This window comes from Heloderma suspectum, chromosome 3 (genome assembly GCF_057233095.1).
Source record: "Heloderma suspectum isolate Gila_16-S chromosome 3, 16-S_ref, whole genome shotgun sequence".
NCBI classification, from domain to species: Eukaryota; Metazoa; Chordata; class Lepidosauria; order Squamata; family Helodermatidae; genus Heloderma; species Heloderma suspectum.
In genome coordinates, this window is record NC_139460.1 from 26,696,906 (window position 1) to 26,722,365 (window position 25,460).

The following is a 25,460-nucleotide window of genomic DNA, read 5'->3' on the forward strand; positions in this document are numbered from 1 at the left end:
ATCTGCCTCCCCCAACCTGGTGCCCACTGGGTGTGCTGCACTACAGTTCCCAACATCCCCAGCCAGCATGGTCATGCAAGGGATGATGGGAGTTGTAGTCCAACACATTTGGAGGCCATAAGGTTGGGGAAGCCTGTGCTATACTGTGGGTAGACTAATGGTGGACTTTATATTTGTCAGTGGGGTATTTTGTTTAAAAAATTGCAAACTCAAGGGAAAAAAATCTTCTTTCGAGGCATGAAATATGGCCTGAACTCCTTTCTTCATGCATGAACTCATTTCTTTGCTGCAACCTATTGTTTTGGGGTAAATATGCTACTGCCCAACTACAGCTATACAGCAGTTTACAAACCTTAAAAAGGCTGAATATTGTTGTTTAAATATTGTCTGTTGTTTAAATATTTTCAAGTCACTGAGCCCATTCTGACATATCTTTCCCATTACATGTTAGTGCTTAACATGAAAATATTGAAATGAAGGTTTCTTCCATCCTGCTCTTCCACTGGAATTCCTTGATAAGTTATGAATTGCTAATTTACCCACCCAGGTGACTTAAACCCCCCCAAATCGGAACAGCTGTACAACCTCCCCAGGTGAGGAGGTGCACGCAGATGTTACATCAGAAAAAACTTCCTGACTGTTAGAGCAATACAACAATGGAACCAGTGACCTAGGGAGGTGGGGGGCTCTCTCACACTGGAGGCCTTCAAGATGAGGCTGGACAGCCATCTGTCAGGGATGCTCTGACTTGGATTCCCGCATTGAGCAGGGGGTTGGACTCAGTGGTCTTATAGGCCCCTTCCAACCCTACTATTCTATGATTCTATGTTCAATAATTATTTTCAGACACCTATGGCTCTATATTGATTGCTCCAGCCATTTCCTTCCCTATGGTTTGTCCCTCTTCTCAGTTGTCTTACACAGTCTAAGTCTGCACATCTTAGTGATATCAGTGCTTCCTGTTATGTTTTGTTCCCAGAGCTTCAATAGAGGAACTATAAGGCTATGATGAGCTGTGTGACATCATTTGCATCCATCATTGATGGTAAGATCATGGAAACTTTCAGATTGTTTGTTGTTACCCAGATTGGGCAGAAAACTCATTTTAACCAAATATATCCTTCTTATTCATGAAATCTTGAACTGAGCTCATCGATGTGCCTCCAGCTTCAGTTTCTACATATCAGCAAGCTCTGTAGGCTGCAATCCTGAGCAACTGATATGGAAGTAAAATCTGCTTAAACCAACAAGTGTAAATGGACTTGAAATCAGGCTATTACTACCATCAGCCTATTTCAGACAAATAACTGCTCACATTACGCTACAGTCAGTCACTAATTCTTTATTGCTTTTAAAGAAAATAGGTCTGGGAAAGAACATAATTCTTTATTCTGGACATTTCCCAGTAAATGCTGACACTTACCAGTAAATAATAGAAATGAAGGAGAAACTGGATATTTACTAAATGCATATGGAATGGATCTGGTTCCAGACTGCATAATAAACATCAGATATTTAACTGGGACAGTTGCAATACAGCCATGGTAAAGGTTGAACTTTGTCAGTAAATGGTCAGTGAGGATGAATTATGATCCTATGATAAGAGCACTTAGTTGGCCTTGAGACTTACTGGTAAATATGAGGATTTTTCTGACATTCCCATTAGCCTCCAAAAATGTTACAAATTAGTACTGGTAATTAAGCCATTCACTACATTTGTACCATTAACCATAAGTATACACACAATTGTACTGTTCTGAATGCCTTCAATACCTACTTTTGGTTAATTAATCATATATTATTCAGATATTTTTTCTATTGATAATTGTCTAACAGTGCAATCCCGTGCATGTTTACTCAGAAGTAAGCACCACTGTGTTCAGTAACATACTTACTACTCAAGTAAGTATGTATATTATTGAAGCCTAAAAACCTGTTTTGTGTATGCCAGCCTCCATTTTACTAAAAAGTGCTGTGTTGTTAGATGGCTGCTGTTTTGACTTTTGAAATTGGACTGTGTTGTATGTATCTTTGTTTAATATTTATTGTTTTAAATTATATTTGTAAACTGCCTTAAGAGGCTTTTGCCCAGAAAGGCAGCATATAAATAAATAAACAAACATGGTTATTTATCATTTACATTGTTCTTTTCATTCATTTAAACTTTTTTTTTCTTTTTTTAGTAAAATGACCAAATGCTTATTGAAAGGCCAAATAATGTCTAGGGACAGAAAGATTTGCTAGTATATACCTCACATTATTTTAGTTTTCAAGGTGGGAGTCATCCCCACACGTTTTTGCCTGGTGACAGTAAACCAAATATTGTGCATTTACTTACAGGGATGAATAGGCAAAACATGCTGAGGTGCAGGTTAGCACTCAAAAGAATGAAACATTTTAATGGTCTGTTTCCCCCCCTTAACTCTATGGGTGTTTTGTTTTCTACATACTGAAGCTGAGATCCAAAGGGCTGTGCCTAATTCTGCACACTGCAGACTTGTATTTCTTAGACAACAACTATCTATGCCTTGACTTCAAAAGTGGTGGACTATCTCACATGCCATAGGGCCAGATAGTGAACCACTTTTGTAATTCAGGGGACAATAAAAATATATGATATGACTTAGCGTGTGTGTGTGTGTGTGTGTGTGTGTGTGTGGTTGTGCTTTCCATGTAGAAAAATAGAAACCAAATCTTACTGGATTAATGAAACCCCCACAAATTCATCACTTAGCTACCTGTGTTGTGTGCCATTCTTTCCACTGAAAGGGGCATTTTCAGTAAACTGCTTGGCAAATCCAAGCCACGGGGGGAGCATGGCCCCAGACAGCATCTAGAATATTTCTGATTACTGGATCTGAGATCAGAGACAGCACTCCTACCTTGGGGCTGGGAATCCTTGCTTTCAGCCCCTTCCCTCTCCTCCTTGCAGCTGGCACCACAAAAACCATGCCAGCCGCCTCTCCAAAGTCTCAGATGTGACTTTGGAGAGGGGGGTCAAGGGGGCGTTTCTATGGTCAGTGAGGGGAGGGCTGGATTATGCTGTATCCCAGGCCTCTCCAGCCTCCTTCACTCCCCCTCCACAGCACCCCAGCTAGATGGGAGAAAAAGCCCATCTTGCTAAAATGCAGAGCGGGAGGCAAGTTCAGAGGCTTGTGACCATCAAGGGTGCAATCAATAGGATTGCACATTTTTATTTTATTTTATTTTATTTTATTTTCAGCATTTCTATACCACCCCACATCTAAACAGGTATTTTTAAAAACTTTGTATATTGTGATTTGATTAACAATTGTTGGTGTCACTTATGAACCCCCTTATAAGGATTTATATCCTGGAAGGCAGGATATGAATTATTGTAATAAATAAATAAACAAACCTGAGGATGTTGCAAGTTGTGTGAGTCAGGCCCCTGTCAATTCTTTGCAACCGAGAAGGACCATATATATACCAGCACGATCCAAGGCCACAGACAGATCCATTGAGAGAGACTGAGGAGTTCTGTGACTATAACGTTGCAGCACCAAAGCGAAGCGAAAAATGAAGAGCTTCCTTGTCATGTTCCTGCTCTATGGAGCATTTCCATGTGCACTGTTGAACGTTCTGAGAGACAGGTAAGGTTTTACTGGAGGGGGTTTCTCTAGAATTTAAGATTCCACTCAATTTCACTGCTATTATTATTATTATTATTAATAATAATAATAATAATAATTATTTCATTTCTATATCGCCCAATAGCCGAAGCTCTCTGGGTGGTTCACAAAAATTACTGCTGTAATTATTGCTCTGCTCCCTGACTGTACATTTACTCAGAAGTAAGCCCTTATTTCAATGGGACTTTCTCCGATTTAAATGTGCACAGGAAGTCACAGCTGAGGACTCCTTTATAGCTTACGGATGCAAGAAGGAAGATCAGAACCTGCAGGCACTGGCAACTGCAGAACAAAATTTTGGGGATCTGTATAAGTAGCTGCCTAATGTAAGCACGCTGTGCAAAAGTGGGAATGGATTGTAAAGTATGTTTGTAATAGTGACCAGTGCTTGTTGGAACCTTTCCACATGAGTGGATAATCCTCTCATTTTACGAGACTGTAAGAGGCTTTTAAGGGACTTCCCATTTTCAGGATTTGTATACAGTGTCAATTATGGTTCCAAGATGTCATTCTTTGACTTTTAAACCTCTGTCAGTGCACCCCTCAATACAAACACATGGGATTTTCTTGGGAAAGGCCATCTTATCCAATGAATAATAACATGAAAATTGAGGGTAGTGGATTGGCTAGAGATTCCAGATTAGAAACCTGTTACGGCTCTACCTCAAGTTGTATTTCTTTTTATTTTAAATACTAATTCCAGAGATTATGGTGATGAGTATGATGATGATGAATCATCAACTCCCCTGTCACCACCAGACGTCCCACCAGAGAAGCCATCAAAAGAACTGTGTAATGCTCACTTGACCTTTGATGCTGTCACCAGTCTCCGAGGGGAAAAATTCTTCTTTAAAGACAGGTAAATTCGTTCTTTGAGAGAAGTGTGAGAAGTGAGAACCAGTTCTTCTCACTGTAGTGTGCTGCATTTGTTTTCTCCACATAAATTCTTTCCATTGATGCAATCTTGTGCAGAATCCCTGTGATGTAATCCTGTGGAGTATCCCTGAGCGCACAGGGATTCTCTATACTGTACTTCTTGAATAAAGTGAACGTGGCAGGGGAAGGAATTAACTTTTCCTGCCTTCCTACTTAACTCTTCCTGCCCCCACTGCTTTTCTCCATGCATCCCTTTCCCCAAATATTCTTCCATGCACACATTGGGCATATTTCCAGTGTGGGAGCCTAGTGATGGGAAATAAGAGGTCAAAATAGCCAGGGGGAGAGCTTGTGGGAGAAAGATGGAAGAATCAAAGTGGGCCCAGTATGTCATCCTGTCTGCTGTATCTCCTCTGAAAATTCTCAGAAAATTCACCCACGTTGGTATTACTCAGTAACCACAAGGTTGAGTGCCCATGCTTCCTGAAGGATGTATGAAGCTGCGTACATTGAAGGTATGTATGTAGTGGCAATTGCAAAGTGGAAAGCTAAATAACAGCTAAAGAAACAGCGGTGAGATCATAGCAACTCTGACAGATTCACCCACAGCTTCCATGGTGACCCCATTAGCACCATATACTCACAACATCAGGCACTTAGTAGTACTAACAGCACTGTGTGAAGATTTTGTGGCCCAGCCTCAGTGTGTGTAGGATACCAAGTCATTGAATCCCAGCTGTACACAAACAAACTGTAATTTCATTCTTCCCCTCAGCTTGTACCTGCGGAAGGCTCCTTTTACCAGTGAAATTCGAAATGTGCCTATTTCCACCTTTTGGCCAGCTTTGCGGTCTGGAATAGATGCCGCTTACGAAGTTGGAGACCTCGTATATTTTATTAAAGGTAAGAATTCAAGTTCCTATACATGTCTTTTTATCCTGAACAAATTTGGACAAATAGAAGGAAGAACTTTCCACTAGTGGTTTTTCTCTGCATATCTTAAGGTATGGAAGATGAGTATGGAAAAGAAAGGTGAGGGTTCAAGAAACACTGCTAAGGGAATTTTTATGCACAAACATAGTAGAGAAGAGAGGCATTTGTAATCTGTATGAACATCCTTGCCAATAGAGGTTTCACACACCTGAATTACACAGGAATTTCTTTATGCCTTGTGCGTGAAAATGCCTTAAGAATTCCAATGTAAAGGAGACACAAACTTCATTTCTTTAATTAAGAAGCAACATCTTATAGAACAGTCATTAGTCCTGATTTCTCCCCCAAATTTCCATAGTTCTTAAAGGGAAGGAGGGCCTTTTACACAGGTCCACCCTCATATATTCTGTATACAGGGGAGTGTGGAACTGGGAGGTCCCAGCACTTGTAATGAAAGGTCCTTTTATGGCCACCATGCAGGTCTTACCTCTCTCATTTTGCTCAACAGGAGAGCAGTACTGGGCGTTCTATGCCAATGTTGAGGAGCCAGGTTACCCCCAAAGCATCCACAGCTTGGGCTTCCCAGAAGACATTAAAAAAATTGATGCCGCTGTTTATGATGAAAACTCAGAGAAAATATACTTCTTTTCAGGCAACAAATACTGGAGGTAAGAGGAAATTGTCAGACAATCCTGAGTGTCCATTGATAAGTCCCTTTAATCCTTTCCAGCTAAAACCGAGACATATATATGACCCGGTAGCAGCAACAGCACCATGTTTTTGAGAGCTCTTGGGCAAGACCCCTCACTGGGCCCCCTCCCTCAGTGAGTCTACCTTGTCATTGCTATTACTACCAGCTGCTGTTGCTCCATATCCTCTTTCTCATCTTTCCTAGCAAGTGCTTCTTTGAAAGGCAGAGGTGCCAGTGAGCAAGTAGGCAGTGGCATCTACTGCTCCTCTCCTGTAACAGAGTGAAATGTATCATGGTTTTGCTACGCATCCCAGACTCCATTAGATTTCCATTTTCTGCACTTTGAAGAGGAGGCTGCTTAGAGCTGCATGCGCGACAGTGGAAACAGAAATTTCCCTCTCTCTTTTTAAGTGCGTGCTTATCTGTTGCAAGATAAGGTTGATCTGATCTGTATCAGGAAGACGCACAGTTCCAAAAAAGACAGTCTAAAAAAGTCAGGACATGCACACAATGCCAGTGCCAACGTTGCTAAGGCACAAGATATCACCAAAGCACTATGTAAAAATGTACAATGTTGTAAATGTGGAGAGGTGTGGCTATAGGGGAGGGGCCGTGGCTCAGTGGTAGATCACTGCTTTGCATGCAGAAGGTTCCAGGTTTGATCCCTGGCATCTCAAGGTAGGGCAGGAAAAAACGGTGCCTGAAACCCTGGAGAGCCAGTCAGTGTTGACTGTACTGGGCTACATGGACCAGCGGTCTCACTCAGTATAAGGCAGCTTCCTAGGTTCCTATCCCAACCTCTTCCCACTGTAAGGACTAGAGGAGGCAGGGTCCTACTTTACAGAAGACAATCCTCTGTTGGAAGGACTGCATCTGTTTGAAGGGCTGTCCAATCCAAGTTTGATGTTGGGAGTTACATTACTCACTGGATGCAACAATATTTTTTTCAGTGGATGATGCTCTCCACCACACAGGTGAATGGGTGAATTCACACAGCTGAATGTGAATGGGGCAGAAGTATTGATTTCTGCTGGTGCTTTCATCTGCATGTACCATGCCAGCAAAAACATCCTTGCAATTTAGTTTAATCTTCCACCCATCTCCTTCTTCAGATATGATGAAGCTAAGAAATCAATGGAGAAGGGTTATCCGAAACAGATACAGGCTGACTTCCCTGGAATTGGGTCTCAGTTGGATGCTGCTGTTCAGGATTTAGGTAAGCAGAAGATGATCTTCCACTGTAGAATATTAAAAGATAGTTTATAATGACTTTATTTTGTAGTGCTGCCTATCCAGACACAAGAGCCAGGGAGATAAAACATTAAACAGTATTGCTTGGGACATGGGGCTTTGCAATTTGAGGGTCCTACAGTCGGGGCCTGAGCCCATGTTGGGACATGGGACAGCACTGAACATTGTATTAGGACCCAGTCTGTGGGATGAGATGAGAGAGTGTAAGCAATCAAACATCACTTGATAAAAGACCAGCCTTCCCAAACCTGGTGCCTCCAGATGTTTTGGTCCTCAACGGCCATCAGCCCAGGTCAGCATGACCAATAGTCAGGAATCCTGGGAGTTGTAGTCCCAAACATCTAGAGGGCTGGTTCAGGAAGGCTGGTCTTTGGGGAAGTACTCTGTTGATGAATAATCCATTATTAGATGCAAAGATCTTCAGCCATTTTGTCTTTATTCTTTCAGGAAAAGTTTACTTTTTTAGTGGCTCAGAGAGTTATGAGTTTGATATCAAGCATAAGAGAGTTACTAAGAAAATGAAGAACAACAGCTGGTTTGGCTGCATCTGATCTGAAGTGGTCAAAGAGTGAAATAGTCAAGAGCAACAGAATCTCTGCTCCACCATGTATCAAGCATTGGCTGCCTTGTTCTCTGTCAGCATTACTGTTTCCCAGCTGTGTTCTTGAGCCATAAGAGAAATGGCCTTCTATGGGTTATTATTCATTTATGATAATTCATAAATTATATGCAACCTTCTGAATTCGAAGTTGTTTTTCTTTTGGATCTGAAATGTCAATTTTCCTGTGTACAAAACAAAAAGTTAAAAAGTTAAAAACAACAACACACATTTGTATTCTGCTGTTGTTTCAGTGACTATGACATTGTTTCCTAGGTGCTTCAGAAGGAGGCACAAACTTCCAGTGGTACAACTTATTAGCATACTGGTCACTTTACCAGGAAAATATCCCTATCATACACTGGAAATGTCTATTTTTATGCCTTGAAACATGGCCCTCAGCAAATCTTTGCACATAAAGTTTGCTATGAAAAATCACAAAGAGTCCTATGGCACTTAAAAGGCTAACAAAATTTATTGTGGCATAAACTGTCATGGAGCAGAGCCCACTCCTTCAAATGCATGAAGCATTATCCTCAGTGTGTGTGTTTGTGTGTATTTCATATATACATAGCCCCACTTTCCCTACAAGTAACCCAGTGGTGTGTTGGAAACCATGGGACTTGGTAAGGGGGAAAGATGCTGAACCCAAACTACCGTGCAGTGCCTTCGGCCCTCCAGGAACCCTGTTGCCTGAAAAGGGGTGGATGAAAAACCAGGGAGCAACTTATGAAACAAGAACTAAGATGTATTTAACAAGGAAGTGGAAAAGGGGGGGGGGCAGCAAACACCTGTTCAAATGAATAAATACTTTAAAGTAAGTCTCTAAACAATGGAAGAAGGGGGGCCAATAGATATATGGCAGGTTATTTCTTAAAACCTCTCTCTAGCTGTGCAGTCCGACTCAGAAGTAACTGCAGACCTCAGTTATTGATACTTGTTTGTCAACCATCTACTTAAATTATCTTGCGGGGGAGGACAAAATGCTGCTGTTGCTGCTGCTCTCTTTCCTGGGCTGGATCTACACTTACCGCCTTGTTTTGCTTCCAATGAGATTTCACCGCCTGCTTTTCACACTACGCAGTACCCGCCTCGAATTGGAACCGGAATTTCCCACTTCCGTGCTCCCACTTTCAATACCCTGATATCCCGGTATTTCCCCTTAACGTGCTCTGATTTTCCGCCTTCGCGACCATATCCGGTCGTAGTCCCCTCCTCTGCCTGTCCATATGCGGCAGAGTTTGTATTTCCCTCCTGTCCAATCACAGCTCTCGATGGCCCCATGTCTTCTTCTGGCTACTGATTGCATAGTTTCCTCAGCAGCCCCCATTTCCTCAGCAACAAGCAAAGGGCTGGATGTGCACACACTTGTCTGATCTTGGAAGCTAAGCGAGGTTGGCCCCGGTCAAGTAGTTGGATGGGAGACTGCCTGGGAATCAGGCTTCCTGCACTGAGCAGGGGGTTATTCTATCCCTTCAAATGAAATTAAGTTTTCCCCCCTCCTATCCCCCGTTCCTGTTTTTTTTTAAAAAAATTAAGGCGTTATCCTCACAGAATCAGGGCTTCTCTGCAATTTTTTCCCCCTAATTCAGGCATGATCTTTGAAGTTTCGAAGCTGTCTCTGTCTATCCCTCTTTATAGTTTCCTCAGAACTTTTCTTCACAATCTCATTCCTTTTCTCTCCTCACAATTTCCGCCTGCACTGCTGCGCGCGTGCGTGCACACACACTCACACACACTCACTCACACACACACAAACACAAAGCCATATAAATATGCAGGAAAGGCCAAGTACGTGAGCAGATGTTTTCATACACTCCACAGAAAGTTGTAACGGCAACCACTGAGGCAGCAGCAAGGATGTCCCTCATGTAAACAGGGCTCAATGTACTGATGAAGAAGGGTTAATACAGTGCTAGAAGAACTGAAAAATGCAATAAAGAGATCATGGAACCACTCATTCCCAGGATTTACTGGGACCAGAAAAGAAGAATTGACCCTGGGAACAGTTGGGGTCCTGTGATGGTGTGGGGCTGCCTCACTCCGGCTGCCAAACATGTCTCTTGGCAGCCTTTGCGCTCATCAGCAAACACTAGCAAGAAGGCAGGGAGGGAAAGGGGAAGCCTCCCCTCATTCCTCAAATATTTGTATTTCTGCTCTGGGCCATAGCAGGCCTCAGGGGAAATACCTCTGCCCTAACAATGGTTGTCAAAGCAGTAGAGTCCTTCATGAGGCAAAAACATCTTCACTCAGATTGCCAGAGACGTCTCTTACACATTCTGGGTGCTGGAGACAGTTGCAAGAGACATGGGATGGGGGGTGGGAGATGTTTACCAGCCTCCCCAAATCATCAGATATTACAACTGCCACTCTCCCAAGTATCTTTCCTCCCCTACCTAAGCAAGAATTTCCCCTCTCAATTCTAGAACATTCCAATTATTTCATACTCTTGTCAAATAGTTCTACAGCCATCTTGGATGGCTGGGCCAGTAATATTTTCAGCAATAGTGTCCAAACTTAGTTACAGTCAGGGCCAGAAATATTGGAACAAGGATAATTGTTTTGGCAGTTGGCCTCTGTATACCACCACATTGAAGGTGAAAGGAAACACACCCAGATGGGAGCAAAGTCAGGACTTTCAGCTGTAATTCAAGGGGCTTGACAAAAATGGGGCACTAACCATTCAGGAACTACAGCCAGTGGCATACACACACACCATCGTTGGTGGCTCATAAGTAATGGAATGAATGGCTGACAAGCAGCTGCATGGCCAGGTGTGGCCTGTTTCCTGGGTGCCCTATGACCAGTCAAGCAGATAAAAGGCCTGGAGGTGGTTCTGAGTTTTCCATTTGCATTTGGTAGCTGTTCACTGGAACTCCCAACATGAGGTCCAAAGAGGTGTCCATGCCAGAGAAGGAGGCCATCATTAGGCTGAGGAAACAACATAAACCCATCAAAGGGATAGCAAAAACAGTGGGAGTGGCCAATACAACAGTTTGGAACATTCTGAAAAAGAAGGAATGAACTGGCAAGCTCAGCAACAGCAAAAGGCCTGGAAGACCATGGAAGACAACTAAAGTGGATGACCGCAGAATTCTGCTGATAGTGAAAAGGAACCCTTTCACAACATCTAGCCAGGTCAAAAAGCTCTTGCGGAGGTAGGCATGTCATTGTCAACATCTACAGACAAGAGATGGCTTTATGAATGTAAATACAGAGGCTTCACAACAAGGTGCAAACCACTGGTAACGCTCAAGAACCGAAAGGCCAGATTAGCCTTTGCCAGCAAACACCTAAAAAAGCCTGCCCAGTTCTGGAATAAGATTCTTCAGACTGATAAAACCAAGATGAACTTGTACCAGAATGATGGGAAGAGAAAAGTATGGAGAAGGAAAGAAACAGCTCATGATCCAAAGCATACCACATCATCTGTCAAACATGGTGGAGGCAGTGTTATGGCATGGGCATGTATGGCTGCCAATGGAACCAGATCACTGGTGTTTCTTGATGACCTGACTGCTGATAAAAGCAGCAGGATGAATTCTGAAGTGTATAGGGCTATACTTTCTGCTCAGATTCAGCCAAATGCTGCCAAATTGATAGGATGCCACTTCATATTGCAGATGGATAATGACCCAAAACATATACCAAAAGCTACCGAAGAGTTTCTCAAGGCAAAGAAGTGGGATGTTCTTCAATAGCCAAGTCAGTCACCTGATCTCAACCCAATAGAGCATGCTTTTCACTACTGAAGACAAGACTGAAGGCAGAAAGACCCACAAACAAGCAGCAGCTGAAGGCAGCTGCCTGCAGTAAAGGCCTGGCAAAGCATCTTGAGGGAGGAAGCTCAGCATTGGGTCATGTCCACGGGTTCCAGACTTCAGGCAGTCATTGACTGCAAAGGATTTTCATCCAGGTATTAAAGGCGATCCTTAAGTTTGAAATGATGTTGGTTTGTTCCATTACTTACAAGCCACCAACGATGGGTGTGTGTGTATGCCACTGGCTGTACTTCCTGAATGGTTACTGCCCCACTTTTGTCAAACCCCTTGAATTACAGCTGAAAGTCCTGACTTCGCTCCCATCTGGGTGTGTTTCCTTTCAACTTCAATGTGGTGGTGTACAGAGGCCAACTGCCAAAACAGTTATCCTTGTTCCAATATTTCTGGCCCTGACTGTATATTCCAAGGAAATCACAGTTCTTCACACATAAAGAATTGCACCGCTGGAAGTCTCTGCTGGTCTCTCACTCGTCACAGAAAGGACACGGGAGTAAAGGCCTATTATTAAATCTCCTGCCCAATGTAAACTGGAGGCAGCCACCCCAGAAAACAGAGTACTCTGGCATTAAAAACAAATTCCAGAGCTCAGCATGTGCTCAGAGGCACTCTTGCTCCTTTATTCAAAGAAAACGTTCCCTCTTCCTGAGCCACGATTTTGCACCTGGCTCTGGTTGGTTGATCGCAGGTGACTAGTAAAGAAACAAAAATAGATTCTGAGATTTTTCTTTCTCTCACAAATCACCCCTTCCCCAGCCAAGAAAGCCATTTTGCAGAATTTTCTCCAAATATTCTCCACATTATTTTGCGGCAGCTGCCCTGCCTCCCACACACACATGCACACACAAGCGCGCGTCACATTTCTTCCGCTTTTATCTTGCCCTTCCTCAAAGAGTTCAGAGTGGCATATATGGTTCCCCCTTTTATCCTGACAACAATCCTGTGAGGTGGGTTATGCTCTGATATGTGACAATTGGTCCAAGATGATCCAGTGATCTTCCTAGATGAGCACAGATTTGAACCTGGGTCTCATCAGTCCCAGTCTGATATTGTGATCGTCTCAACAGTACATCACACTGGCCCACATTGTTCATTATTAGTTTATGTGCACGTGCCAGAACATACTATGTGTTATACAACATGGGTACAATCAGAGATGGCCTTTTGATTTAGAGTGTGGCGGAAGGGGACTATTGTAGGAGAAAGTCCCTTATACACATAATTCAAAGTCGGGAGTTAGTTGGTCATCCCTTTTTGACTGCCTTCCCGTTGACCAATTCTCATGAAACACACTTCATTGGAAAGCTCTCGACACGCAGACTCCACCAATACAACAGTTTTCACTATAAGTCAAAGTTGGGAGTTTATTGATGTCCATAACACTTAGGCTATCTTCTGTAACAATGTAATATAAAGTTTTATTTTTAATATCAAAAATGTTAAGTACAATTAAACTAACACAATTAATTGCAAATTGGAGCAAGATGAAATATGAACACAAAAAAGGCTCTGTACACCTTTATAAACACAGGTGCAGGCCAAAGTACAATGATATGCCAGTAACATACGGTCTGTAAACAAATCATGAAGGGATCTATGTTGCCATGAGTCCTATGCGCTCATTGGCAAACCTCAATATTCAAGTTGTCAGTGTACTAGAACAAGGTCATTACAGTAGCCACCCTGGAGTTTACGCCAAGAACTTTGTATTTAAGGAAGTTTTGTGAAGATAAAAGATGTAACACTTTGAATGTTTCCATAAACACGGCGTTAGTTAAGTTAAACCTTTCGTTAGATTTGATTTTTCTCCACAAACTGTGTTCATGGGTAACCAACTGGTACATTATAAATTGCATAGAGAGGAGAATATCCCTTCCCCCATAAAACTAGAATTCAGGTTCATTGAATGAAATATCTTGATAGTAGGCTCAGAAGAGCCGACAAATAAGATGAGCGATTCACTTGTAGAATTCACAACTACAAGATATAGTCATGCCCACTAGTGTGGATGCCATTTAAAAGGGTTGGAGTCCAGCTTTACCAACTTAGGGTTGCCAAATGCTGTTGGACTATAATCCCCATCATCTCCAGCCTATGTAGCCAATGGTCATAGATGGTGGGAGTTGTAGTGCAATAATATCTGTGGACCCAAGGTTGGAAAAGGTCTACTCTGTGGAGGACAGGTCTGATAAGCCATAATAGATTAATGAAACTTGCATGGACAGAGGCAGTTTACCACTGGAAACTTAGACTCGCCACTTCATTGCTTGCTTTTCGATGGACAGTGAGAACGTATTTATTTTGCTTAGCATTTAATGGTTGTTAATGGGGAACTAACACCTGGTCCCACTCTCTGTATTTTTCTGTTCTTCTTTTTTAAAAGACATTTAAAATTGTTTTTATAGTTTTGTATTGCACACTGCGGGCCTGTTGGGTGAAAGCCGGTATAAAAATATAAAAATATTTTTAATAACTAAATAAAATAAAACAGAATGCTGGATTACAGGGATTTTGAAGAGCAAGTTCTCATGATGTGGTATGGAGGACAGATTAATAATTACTGGCTTAGGCTGACCAGTGTGATATTGAGGGGGATGTGGCTTTTTGGGACTTGACTAGCTAGTCTTTTTCTCTTTTCTCCTGTAGGATGCTGTGAGTTTATGGGGTTCATCACAGAAGGCTGAAATCCCACATCCTTACTGGGGCTTTTTGCTTCCGGATTCTTTGCGGGATTAAGATTGGTTTCTTTATATGGGCAGACATGTGGTCTGAATTGAGGATTCCCTTTCTTGGCAAATTCTACATGTTTCATTTTACAGCCACTAGATGGTGCTGTGGTTACAGTGCAAGACTAGGGATGTACGAAAGTCACTTACCTTTTCGAAGGGTGACATTCGTGGGGGGGGAAGCGCTCCGTCCCTCCCCCCGAAATTCTGGCTGGAGGGGGAGGCGCTCCGTCCCTCCCCCCCCTGAAATTCTGGCCGGGGGGGGAGGTGCTCCATCCCCCCTCCCTGAAATTCTGGCTGGGGGGGGAGGCGCTCCATTCCCCCCCCGAATCCTGGCCGGCCAGCTCCACAAATGGCGGCGGCCATAGCCACCACCGTTTGCGTCCCTGCAGTCAGCCGTGATAGGCTATGTAAATGTTTACGTAGCCTATCACGGCTGATTTAAAAGAAAAAAAACGTGCATACGCAAATGGCGGCGTTCCTTATTTTGGCACGTCTTAGTCTACGTAAACATTTACGTAGACTAAGACAGCGAAAATAAGGGGAACGGTGTTTTTTTAAAATCTAGCCGTGATAGGCTACGTAAATCTTTACGTAGCCTATCATGTTTTTGTGTGTGTGTTTTTTTTAACTGGAAATGGCGGCGGCGGCAGCCGGTCAGAAGCCGGACCGCTGCCGGAGCCGCTGCCGCCAGGAAGATCCGCCCAAGGTAAGTCCCATCCCGGGGAGGCAGGGGGGGCAGACCGTTCTGCCACCGATTTCGGGGGGCTGAATGCGCTGGCATTCGGCCTCCCCAAGATTCATGGCGGAATTCTCTGACATCCCTACATTACACGCAGCCGATATATCGGATTAATGTCCCATATTGGGTTATCTCCGATCTTTTAAAAAGCAGGATAAAAATCAGAAAGTGTGGGAGATGCATTGGAGGTTGACAACATGGACCTTCAAACGTCTGTGAGTGACCAATCATAAGCATGCAATAAAAGCCTATGCTTGCATACAAAGAAATAAACCAATACCACCTTATATAGAAAGATAAGTCACTTTATTGCTGAGCAACATACATATTAACAAATAGTTTAATGCAATAATTTATATTAAATATATATTCAAATCTGAACTTTTCCTCTTACAAAGAATGATCAATAATTGCAGTATTTTCTGTGGCTCAAAAACACAGGATAGACCAAGTAATGCCAGCAACTAACTCAATAGTTGGTGCTTGTTGCAGGGATTCTGTTGTCCTTGGCTACTTCGCTCTTTCTTAGTTCCATATCACTGGCAGCCAAACCAGCTATTGCTCTTCTTTATGCCCAGAAATCTTTTGGTTTTGCTGTCAAACTCATATTGCTGTGAGCCACTGAACAGCGAGAAACGTCCTAAAAGAATAATGAGAAGTGTAAAGATTGTGAATCTAACAAGTGCAGGTAATTCTCAAATCCTGTAATGAAGTTTTCATCTTTCTTCTTTTCATTTTTAATATAACCTTGCCTGTATCATGCAGGCACATTATATTTAAAACAGGAAATTTATAAAATATATTAATTGTGATGCCCTGCTGCAAAACCAGTGAAATGAATGGAACTGGTGCACTTTGGGTAAAATTTATAAATAGACACACAGGTCAATTAAAAGGAGCAATTAAATACCAGAATGGTTCTTGGAGATTGTTTGTACGCCTGGGTTTCAACAAATGATGCAGAGATAGAGTTATCTGGGAACTTGGGACATGCAAACTGCTTTGGATACAGAACAACTTCTCCCCCTGATAATGAAGGACACTGAAACTAGGCTTGCAGGAATCTGTTTCCCCCCAGCTAGCTTATCAGATTCAGGGCAACTTATCAAGGCTTCCAAAACTCTACATACAGCATCGTCCTTGAACTTGTAACATCTTCTCCCATCTCACAGACTGGATTTCATGCATAATTTTTAATTCTTTCTAAATCCTCACATGGACATAATCCTGAGATGCCGATGTTAATGAATCACATATCTTTTCTAGATGTTGTCAAATTCTTCATCTACCGAACAATTACAACCATACTGATGAAATATGAATGCCAATACTATTAAGATCTTCTGCTTACCATTATGCAGAAAAGCAGCATCCACTTTGGGGCCAATTTCATGGAAGTCAGCTGTTATCTTTCTTGGATAGCCTTTCTCCATGGAATTCTTGGTTTCATCATATCTAAAGGAAGTAATGAGTTGAGAATTTATGCAGCTGAAGAGCTGTATTGACTGGCATGGGAACCATTGCTGTTTGCACCCCCAGAAATAACTCCATCTTATCCTTTTACAGGTGAAATGTGTGTAGGGAGTGCTATGCATAGAAAATCATGACTTCTGACACGTATAGGCAACTAAGTCGTACTGGTGTTGTGTAAAGGGGATGGGGTTTCTTTTTTACCCACAGCCTAATTCTAAATGTGTTCGCTCTGAAATAAGGCCTTTTGAGTGGTCAGTGGGGCTTGCTCCAAAGGCACTTTGTACAGGACTGCAGCATGAAACTCAGGGCAAAGGTCTGAGCTGAAAGTGATACAACAGGGCTTTTCTCAGTGGCAGTTATACTACTGGATGTAAACAGGGGGAGAAACACAGGTTTCTGGAGACTGAGGACAATGAAAAATAGGTGTGATCAAGACAAATCCCATAGTTTATGACAAAACCCATTTGGGGATGGATGGTAACCGAGCAAGAAGGATGTGATACGTTCTTTATATTTTGGTTGCAAGGATTAAAAGACTTGACCAATCTGCTTTCAGGATTTTCCACTGTGAGCTAGATCATTTCCCCTTACCTCCAGTACTTGTTGCCTGAAAAGAAGTATGTTTTCTTTGAGCTTTTGTCATAAGCAGCTGCATCAACCTTCTTAACCGTTTTTGGGAAGCCCAAGTGGTGGATGTTCTTTGGGAAACCGGGTTGTATAACATTTCCCTTGGTAGCCCAATATTTATGTCCTGTTAAAGCAAAGATAGAAAAGTCTTGCATGAAGATGAACCAAATGCTAATTAGATACAGTGAGTTCTCCATATTCTACATTCCCTACAGAGAGCATTATGGAAAGCGGGCATGAGTTCCTGCAAAAGGAGGAACCTGTTTCTGGTAAGGCAATGGGAAATTAGGCATTGGACAGGTCGCACATTGAAAGCACATGATGTCACCACTTTTGTGAAGCTAAACAGGTCTGGGGCTGGTCATTGCCTGGATGGGAGACTAACTGGGAACCCCACATGCGAAGTCTTGAATTCTATGATGAAAGAAAGGTGGAATATACTAAATAAAAATTGATGTCTCTGGTCTCAGCTGGTTTTTAGCTGGGGCATATTTTGAGCTGAGCAACAACTGAAGGCCTAGCAACACTGAGTCACTTCTGCACAAGCTTTAGCACCAGCAAAGGGCTCTTTAACCCTTTCCCTACCCTCACGCTTGCCAGTGTGAATTTCTACCTTAAGGCACCTTAGCTGCTTCTTTCTACTTGTGTATTTCATTGCTAATGAAAGACATTGAGGTGTATAAGGAGAGAGATCTGACCAGGGCCTCTGTTGTTGATAACACTGGGAAGAAGGAGGTTAAACATGCCATTGTCTGTCTTTTCGATTGAGGAGCAGAACCACACAATAAGGGGGAAGCTTACTGCGCAGTTGATGTTCGCACTAAACAAAAAGGGCCTTTTGTCAGTCAGCTTGTGCAGAAGGAAGCTGGTAATGCACATATTAAAGGGGGCTTTAAGTTTGGGGTTATGATGGGGCCCAGAAGAGAATTCCCAGGCGTGATATTTATGGATGGGGAAGAAATTGGTATGGTTCGCATTTTACTGCAAATGTACCTAACTTGCACTTCCTAAACCATTATGCAAATCAAAACAGTTATATTTACAGTTGCATTTTTCTGAATTTTACGATGCAGTTTTCCAATAAAAATGCAGAAATACACACTAAACTGTGGATGCAATTGCATGTGGACTTTACAGAAAAGAAAAATGGTTCAGAACAAATGTAAGGTCAGAAAAATGAGGCACTGGGCAAAACCAAAATGGAGAGATTTGTCCATCCCTAATAATATTGAGCCCCTGTTTACCCAGTTTTATCTATATTTTGCACAGTACAATGATATTTCTTGTATCCTTCTCATTTTCCATTTGTGAAATTGATTTTCCTAGATGTGTGTAGGAGAGCCACTAAGAGCAGCCAAGAAGAGATATTTGCTCTTCTGTAATGGTTCTATGTACTGAAATTGAACCGCTAGGCTTTGTTGAGTAATATTTCATAACCCCTGCCTATGGCCCATTCTGTTTTTAATAACAGGACATTTTCCATTCTTTACAGCCTCCTTAGATTCATAACTTCCAGCTCATTCACATTAAACTGGAATATATGACACTCAGAATATTTACCTTTAAAAAGAAATACTGTATCATCAGCTTCAGCTTCATAGGCAGCATCTACGCCACTGCTCAAAGCTGGCCAGAAAGCAGAAATAGGAGTTTTTTCAATCTCTCTTCTCAAGGGATTCTTTCGCCAGAAGAAGCTGGAGGGAAGGAGAGGAGGAGAGGGACAACTTGAATATTCACTGATAAAAGACACAGTTGGTCAGTGATAGAGCCCATGTTTGCTCTGAGAAAGGACTTTTGGTCAGTGGAAGATCCCAAGTTCAACTGCAGGTACAGGGTTGGGTACAAGTGAATGGGTTCAGTGGTTTGGGCCTAATTTACCTGTCTTTAAAGAATACAGTTTCCCTTCGGAGAGTAGTGACAGCATCAAAAGCCAGATGAGGGTCACATAAATCTGTTGATGGTGCTTCTGTTGGAATATGTGGTGGTGGTGTGGGGTTTCCTGATGAACCTTCATCATCTTCAGGGGGTCCTTGAAAAGAGGTAAAGAGAAGAGCTGAATGACAACCAGCATTTGGAAAGATGCAGATCAGAGACATTGTGAGAGACTTTGTTCTAAGGTGGTGAAGTGAGATACGCAACAAACTCAATGAAGCTCTGCCTAATGCAGCATTATGCTTAAAAAAACCCACCCTCATACAGTTAATAAACATTTGCCCTGGTCTAGGAGGACCCTGAACCCACATTATGAATAGGCAAGAAACCCACAGCTCAAACACTAAATCGTAGAATGAAATGAGTAGACACATTCCTAGGGTTGGCAACTTCTGTTTTCAAAAACTTTCTTACTTAGCAATGAGTTTATCCTGCCGCACCTCCAATGCTACACAGAAGATTAGGGTTCCCTGCTGAATGGAGTAGGCTGCTTTTGGAGGGGGTAGGATCCATGAAAATCAGGCAAAGTCACCTTCTGTGAAAGGGGATGGAAAAATCTGCTTCTACCAGCTCAGTTGTATATGACTAAATCTGGATCCAACCCAATGCTTTTACATGGAGTCAATCCACATATTCAGCTGGGATTCTGCACTTACCATAAAGGTACTGGATGCCATCAATGTCATCTGTATGAAGCCTGAAATTTTGGGGGTCCCAAGGTTGGTAGACTGGAAACATCAGAGCCCCCCAAACATTGGAATGCCCAAGACCCAGAGAGTGGCCAAACTCGTGGGCAGCAACAAGAAAAAGGTTGGTTCCTAGAAAGAAACCAAGAGAACATGAGCACTTATGAAATTACTTTTGCATGCTTAAGATAGTGAGAAATCACATGCTGGTTTGAATGCTTACGGAATTATATCTTTACGAATTCCAATGAAGTGACCCAGTCTGCAACCCCTGAACTAATGTGCAGATCAGAATATCACTGTCCATCATATTTTGTGCTTACTCAAATATTATGGCTCCTTAAAGATGAACCAATTTTATGTTGGTTAGTCTTTAAGATCCCGCAAGACCCTTTAAGTTTTTCTGCAATAGAATAACATGGCTACCCTCTGGAAATTGTCCTAATGTTGTTACCTAAAAAACCCCCAACCCTAAACCATATCAAAATGCAATTCAAAATGTGTATTTTGAGACAGAATATATTCAGAGATGCAAATTTTGAGAGAAAATACATATTTACTGCATATTGAAATGCAAATTTTTGTGTGTATTTGTTTGAATAGAAGATTAATGACAAAAACAGGATAGAACATCATTATGAATGAAGCAATGTGAAAGCGACTCCAACTAGAAACAGACTTATTTGTTTGTCCTTACATATTAGGCTACTGTATAAAAAAAGCTGTTATTGGACATGGTTACTGTAAGGCTGTGGAATATGCTTATTCTGCTTCCAGCCATCAGAATTATACATCTAATGCATAAAAGTATATAACTAGCTCTCAATTCCTGAAGCTCAGTTATTTTCCTTCATAAAGCCCCACAAGAATTGGGCAGCCATGTTCAAGAGAACAGGTATTGGGAACTACAGTGCATTATATTTGTCACACTTGATTCCCTGCCGAACTCTAGGGAGATGTCTTGGAGGACCCATCCCAGTGGCCTGGTTCTTGCCAGGAAATAAATTATGTGGGCAATCAGCATAATGCTTAGCAGTTCATGTTAAGGACCCATTTTCACATGGGTTAGGCCCAGAGTAACTGCATCAAGCAACCTCCTGATTACGCATCACCCCAAGCTACAATGGCAGGCCTCCTTAAAAACAGCTGGCTGCATGGCTGGTGACCCACTCAGTTCAGCTGCCTCAAAGCAGCTACTCCACCAGGATGATGGATAAGCTGGCCCTGAATCTCCACCTCATCCTATTCCCAAAAGAGCACACTCCTTTTTTGCCAGGAACATGGTCATGTAGTCTTACAAATAAGTCATACTATGAGGAATGATACACAAATCGAACTGATACACAAGCCACGGGCAGACTTATGAAATATACTTCACGGTACAGTCTGTAGGAAGTGCCAACACATACTAGGGTTTTGCACCAATGAAAAGGTGTCTTTCAGAACTTTTATTTTCTTTATGAAAATATTCAAGTTATGAATTTGAAATGGCTAAAAGCTAGATTTGGAAGGAAGGCTTTATTCTAGCTGTGTGGATAGCCTAGTGTTTGTGACCCACCAAGCTGAACACAGACCTCCACAACTCGCAGTTATGGCAGGCCACTCAGACCTCAGTAAGGGTTACAAAATGTGTGTGTGTGTGTGTGGGGGGGGATTTGCCAAGCTCTCAGCATGCCACAATACATTGCTGGCGAGCTGCATTCAGCATGGCAGGTCATAAGTTTTCCAGCTTGGCACCCATAATCAATAGCACTGATTTTATTGGCGCAATGACTGAAGACCCTGCAATTACTTTATGCTATGATACACCAATGGACCTTAAGACCAAGAACTCAATTTCAGGGCTGTTTTGTTTAAGTAAAACAAACAGCAAAACAAAAAACGCGTTTTACACTATGAGACTTGAGTGGTCCTTATCTCTCAAAAAATTGCAGTAAATGTAGTTAAGAACCATTTAACAGCCATGACAAACACATGCACAGTAGAATGTATTAAGGGGGAAAATACCTCTCAGATCTCTTGCCCAGCTTTCATCCTCATCAAAATGAGCATTTCCACCGAAGGCAGGAGAAAAGGCATGAGCCAGCTGTCCACCTTGTCCGTCAAAGGGAATATAGTCACCATGGTCTTAAAAAGTCAAAGAACACAGATATAAATATCCCAGCCAGGACCTTGGGCAAATCTACCTGGGGTAAATTTTTACGTGATTTACTTACATCCAGCAGCAAAAGAGATCTCTATATCTGCAGAGACCCCATGAACCCGGGTGAAGGTCAGTGGGGTCACATCACTCCACACTCTCCAAGCTCTCTCAATGGCATCATCTACATCAGCCCGTTGCATGTCTGGTGTGTAGTTTTGAATACTGTGGAATACACAGTAGAAGATGAAATGAATGTTTGAAATAAAAGACATCCCACAGCTTACTCCCCACATGAGACTATGTGTCATTTTATGTCTGTTAGACTGCCATGGGAGCTCTGTACAAAATCCTTGACCATTGTGTTTCTAGGTGCATTTGTAGACATGTCTACAAACGCTTCTTCTTCCTCTTCTTTTTGCTATCATTGTTCATGTTGTATTTAATTTAAAGCTTCCCATAATATTTCCTTTACTCACAAGGAAAAATATTTTTCTTGACACTCAACCAGTAAAATAAGTTAGTGGCAAATCTCTAACGCACAGTCTGAATAAACCAGTGGAGACTGGTAGCTCCAGTTTCAGTGGGGCTGTGAATCGATTCTGGGCTTCAGTCAGAACCAGCCAGAACTCTAAAGGAGCTCTCCACGGTGCTGAACCTATTTGGGGGATAGGGTTCAGCACCTTTGATAGCTCCTTTACAGTTCTGGCTGGTTCTGACTGAAACTCAAAATGGATTCACGGTCCCACTGAAACTGAAATCACCAGCCTCCATGGGAATAAACCTACTGAGGTAATGTTCTACCCTCGCAATGGACAATTGCTTTGCCTACTAATATAGATGAAGTGGCTGTAAATATCTCAGATTGCAAATATTATACTTAAAGCAAATTTTTGATTACTGTTCTCCCCCCCACACACACACATAATATACTCATACATAGGCTTCTAAGTACAGTGACCAAGCTCACTGGGCTTCATACGAACTCAGAATGCACCCTAAAATGCACACAGCATACCCTAGCAGCTCTGCATTGCAGAGGAAAATCCTTGCTTCACACTTTGCTTCACACTTTATCTTTGCTTCACACTTACTACTATAGGATCCTGTTCCTGCTAGGAGCCAGGGAGGGCTGCAGTAACAACCATCTTCAAGTGGCATCTTAAACTCAAGGAAGTGTATTGAAACCTTACCTATATGTCAGGTCATTCTTCCCCCATTTTGGAGAGTTGGGAAAGGTGTTGAATTCCCCTGCGTCAGGAACCCCACACCTGGGCTTCTTCATTGCATCCAAAGTGTTTGAATCTAGTTTGCCTGTCACTTCCAGCCCGAAGAATTTCTGCATTTGTTGTAGCTTTTCAGCAGTGATAATTTTGCTTCTTACGACAGGTGTTGAGTCTGATTCAGGATAGTAGCTTTCCATGTATTTCTGATGAGAAGAACAGACATGTTAGATTGCTTACAGAATTTTTACATGCAGTTTTCACATTTCGAAATGGGCCTGTCTATTGCCTGCCTTTGTTCTCAGTGAGGAAGGTCATCCATCTATTGCACCGATTTTACAGATACAGGAACTGAAGCCAACAGGGCCTCAACTTACCCAACCGCAAGCAGCAGTTCTGCCGAGAAGGAGAGGCTTGAATCTAAATTTTCCCAGCCCATAATAACACACAGGATCACACCGGGTGTCACATTATGCAATGCACTTAGTGGCTGGCTATCTATTTTTTGTCAATCTGTTAGCAGCAGTGAAGGCTGGTGGCTCCAGTTTCACTGGGGCTGTAAATCCATTCCAGAATCAGTCAAAATCAACCAGAACTCTAAATAAGCTATTCAAAATGCCGAACTCTATCCTCAAAATGGGTTCAGCACTTTCAATAGCTCCTTTGGAGTTCTGACTGAAACTTGGAATGGATTAACAGCCACACTGAAATTGAAGCCACCAGCCTCCACTGGTTAGCAGCAATCTACTTCTCTTCTTCATCTATGTGCTGCCTTCAGCCATTACCTTGGCAAGCACCATGTCTTTTTCTACAACTTGCTCAGTTTCCTGGACTATAGGCAAAGCAGAAATAAGTGCTCCACAGAGCGTGATCATCAGTAGGAAGCTTTTCATTTTGGCTTTCGCTTCTGTATCCGTCTTGGAGTTCCACAACACTGTCCTCTCTGCCAATGGGTCTGTCTCTGTGCTTCCAGTGTCCCTCTATATATACTTCATGTTTGTTCTATAAAATCAACAGAATCATGACTCACAACATTATAACATCCGCTGACTTGCCAAACACAGAAAATGCTCCTTTTAGCAGAGTGACACGCAATACTGGCTGCTAAGTTTAAAAGCCTTGATTTCAAAATTACTAATAAGGTGGCTGGGATTCATCAAGTAGGACTTTTTCACCAAAGAAATTTTTTGAAAAGTATGGGAATAACCCTTTCTCCTAAACAAACAGTTCTTTCTACCTGCTGACATAGTTTTGCCTTTTTGTAGGGTGTTTGCCATTGAATGTGTTTTTATTTGACAGGCTTATGTTAACTGATTGACTGAGGTTTTTCTTAAATAAAGAAAATATCTATATAAGTTATGAATCATAATAGGAATTGAACCAACATCTGAATGAAACATTAATATGTAAACATAAACTATTTAAAAATAAATTCTATATATGTCAAAGCAGGGCTAGCTTTAATGATTCTTCTATTAAGCTAAAATATGGATAATTTTATTAGAAGGCCAGCAGAAATTGTTATAATGTATTGACACTTATCAATAAATCTCAGAGGCCAACCAATTACTCCTGTTTACCATTTGCTGATACGCAATGACATCCCAGTTATAAATCTCCAAAATAAGCCTCTCAGTTCCCGAGCACAAGTCAAGAAATACCAGGCCCCTTAAGTAAATGAGCCAATTCAGAATTCCTCCTTCATTGCCATCTTTTAGCATTAAATGTCAGAGGCTGGAGAAATACCTCAAACTGTAGATGTTAGATCAGTCTTCCCCAACCTGGTTGCCCTCTAGATGTTTTGGACTGCAGCTCCCATCAACCCCAGGCAACATGGGCAAAGGTCAGGAATATTGAGAGCTGTGGTTCAACAATCACGAGCCAAAAAGAGCTGTTACTGCCTTGTCTTTTCAATCAATGCAGGACAGGCCATTGCAGAACAAATGCCTACTGTGAAGACAGTGCTGGCTCCATGTTTTGGAAGCCCCTGGGCAAGACTCCGTCAATGGGCTCCTCTCCCTCAGTGAGTCTAGCTTCTCATCAGGATCATTGCCGGCTGTTGCTGAGCCTCTTCCTCTTTCTCATTATTGCTACCACCTGCTTGCTTGCCTGGGAGCAGTGTCTGCTCCA

At 42.2% G+C, this 25,460-nt stretch overlaps 2 protein-coding genes across 2 annotated transcripts; one reads left to right on the plus strand and one right to left on the minus strand.

The window, feature by feature from the left end:
- The first annotated feature begins 3,474 nt into the window (after positions 1-3,474).
- LOC146349453 (stromelysin-1-like) lies at positions 3,475-8,195 on the plus strand. The gene is made up of 6 exons (XM_084841628.1): positions 3,475-3,614; positions 4,357-4,512; positions 5,305-5,432; positions 5,971-6,130; positions 7,266-7,369; positions 7,852-8,195. Exons 1-6 carry the CDS (start codon positions 3,541-3,543, stop codon positions 7,953-7,955), a joined length of 726 nt encoding a protein of 241 aa, XP_084697754.1. The 5' UTR covers positions 3,475-3,540; the 3' UTR covers positions 7,956-8,195.
- A 7,339-nt stretch (positions 8,196-15,534) lies between these two features.
- LOC146349454 (stromelysin-1-like) lies at positions 15,535-24,287 on the minus strand. The gene is made up of 10 exons (XM_084842691.1): positions 24,116-24,287; positions 23,301-23,536; positions 22,184-22,332; positions 21,975-22,094; positions 19,938-20,099; positions 19,228-19,378; positions 18,910-19,043; positions 17,314-17,473; positions 16,601-16,704; positions 15,535-15,889 (listed from the first exon to the last, which is right to left on the minus strand). The coding sequence occupies exons 1-10, from the start codon at positions 24,221-24,223 to the stop codon at positions 15,786-15,788; spliced, it is 1,428 nt and encodes a 475-aa protein (XP_084698817.1). The 5' UTR covers positions 24,224-24,287; the 3' UTR covers positions 15,535-15,785.
- Positions 24,288-25,460: the final 1,173 nt, after the last annotated feature.

Coding starts and splice junctions, on each gene's coding strand:
- LOC146349454 (XM_084842691.1), bottom strand. CDS start 24,223: ATGAAAAGCTTCCTACTGATGATCACGCTCTGTGGAGCACTTATTTCT. Junction 19,044..19,227: donor ACTGTATTCTTTAAAGACAG/GTAAATTAGGCC, acceptor CCTTCCCTCCAG/CTTCTTCTGGCGAAAGAATC. Junction 15,890..16,600: donor TGCTGCTTTTCTGCATAATG/GTAAGCAGAAGA, acceptor TTATTCTTTTAG/GACGTTTCTCGCTGTTCAGT.
- LOC146349453 (XM_084841628.1), top strand. CDS start 3,541: ATGAAGAGCTTCCTTGTCATGTTCCTGCTCTATGGAGCATTTCCATGT. Junction 4,513..5,304: donor AAATTCTTCTTTAAAGACAG/GTAAATTCGTTC, acceptor TCTTCCCCTCAG/CTTGTACCTGCGGAAGGCTC. Junction 7,370..7,851: donor TGCTGCTGTTCAGGATTTAG/GTAAGCAGAAGA, acceptor TTATTCTTTCAG/GAAAAGTTTACTTTTTTAGT.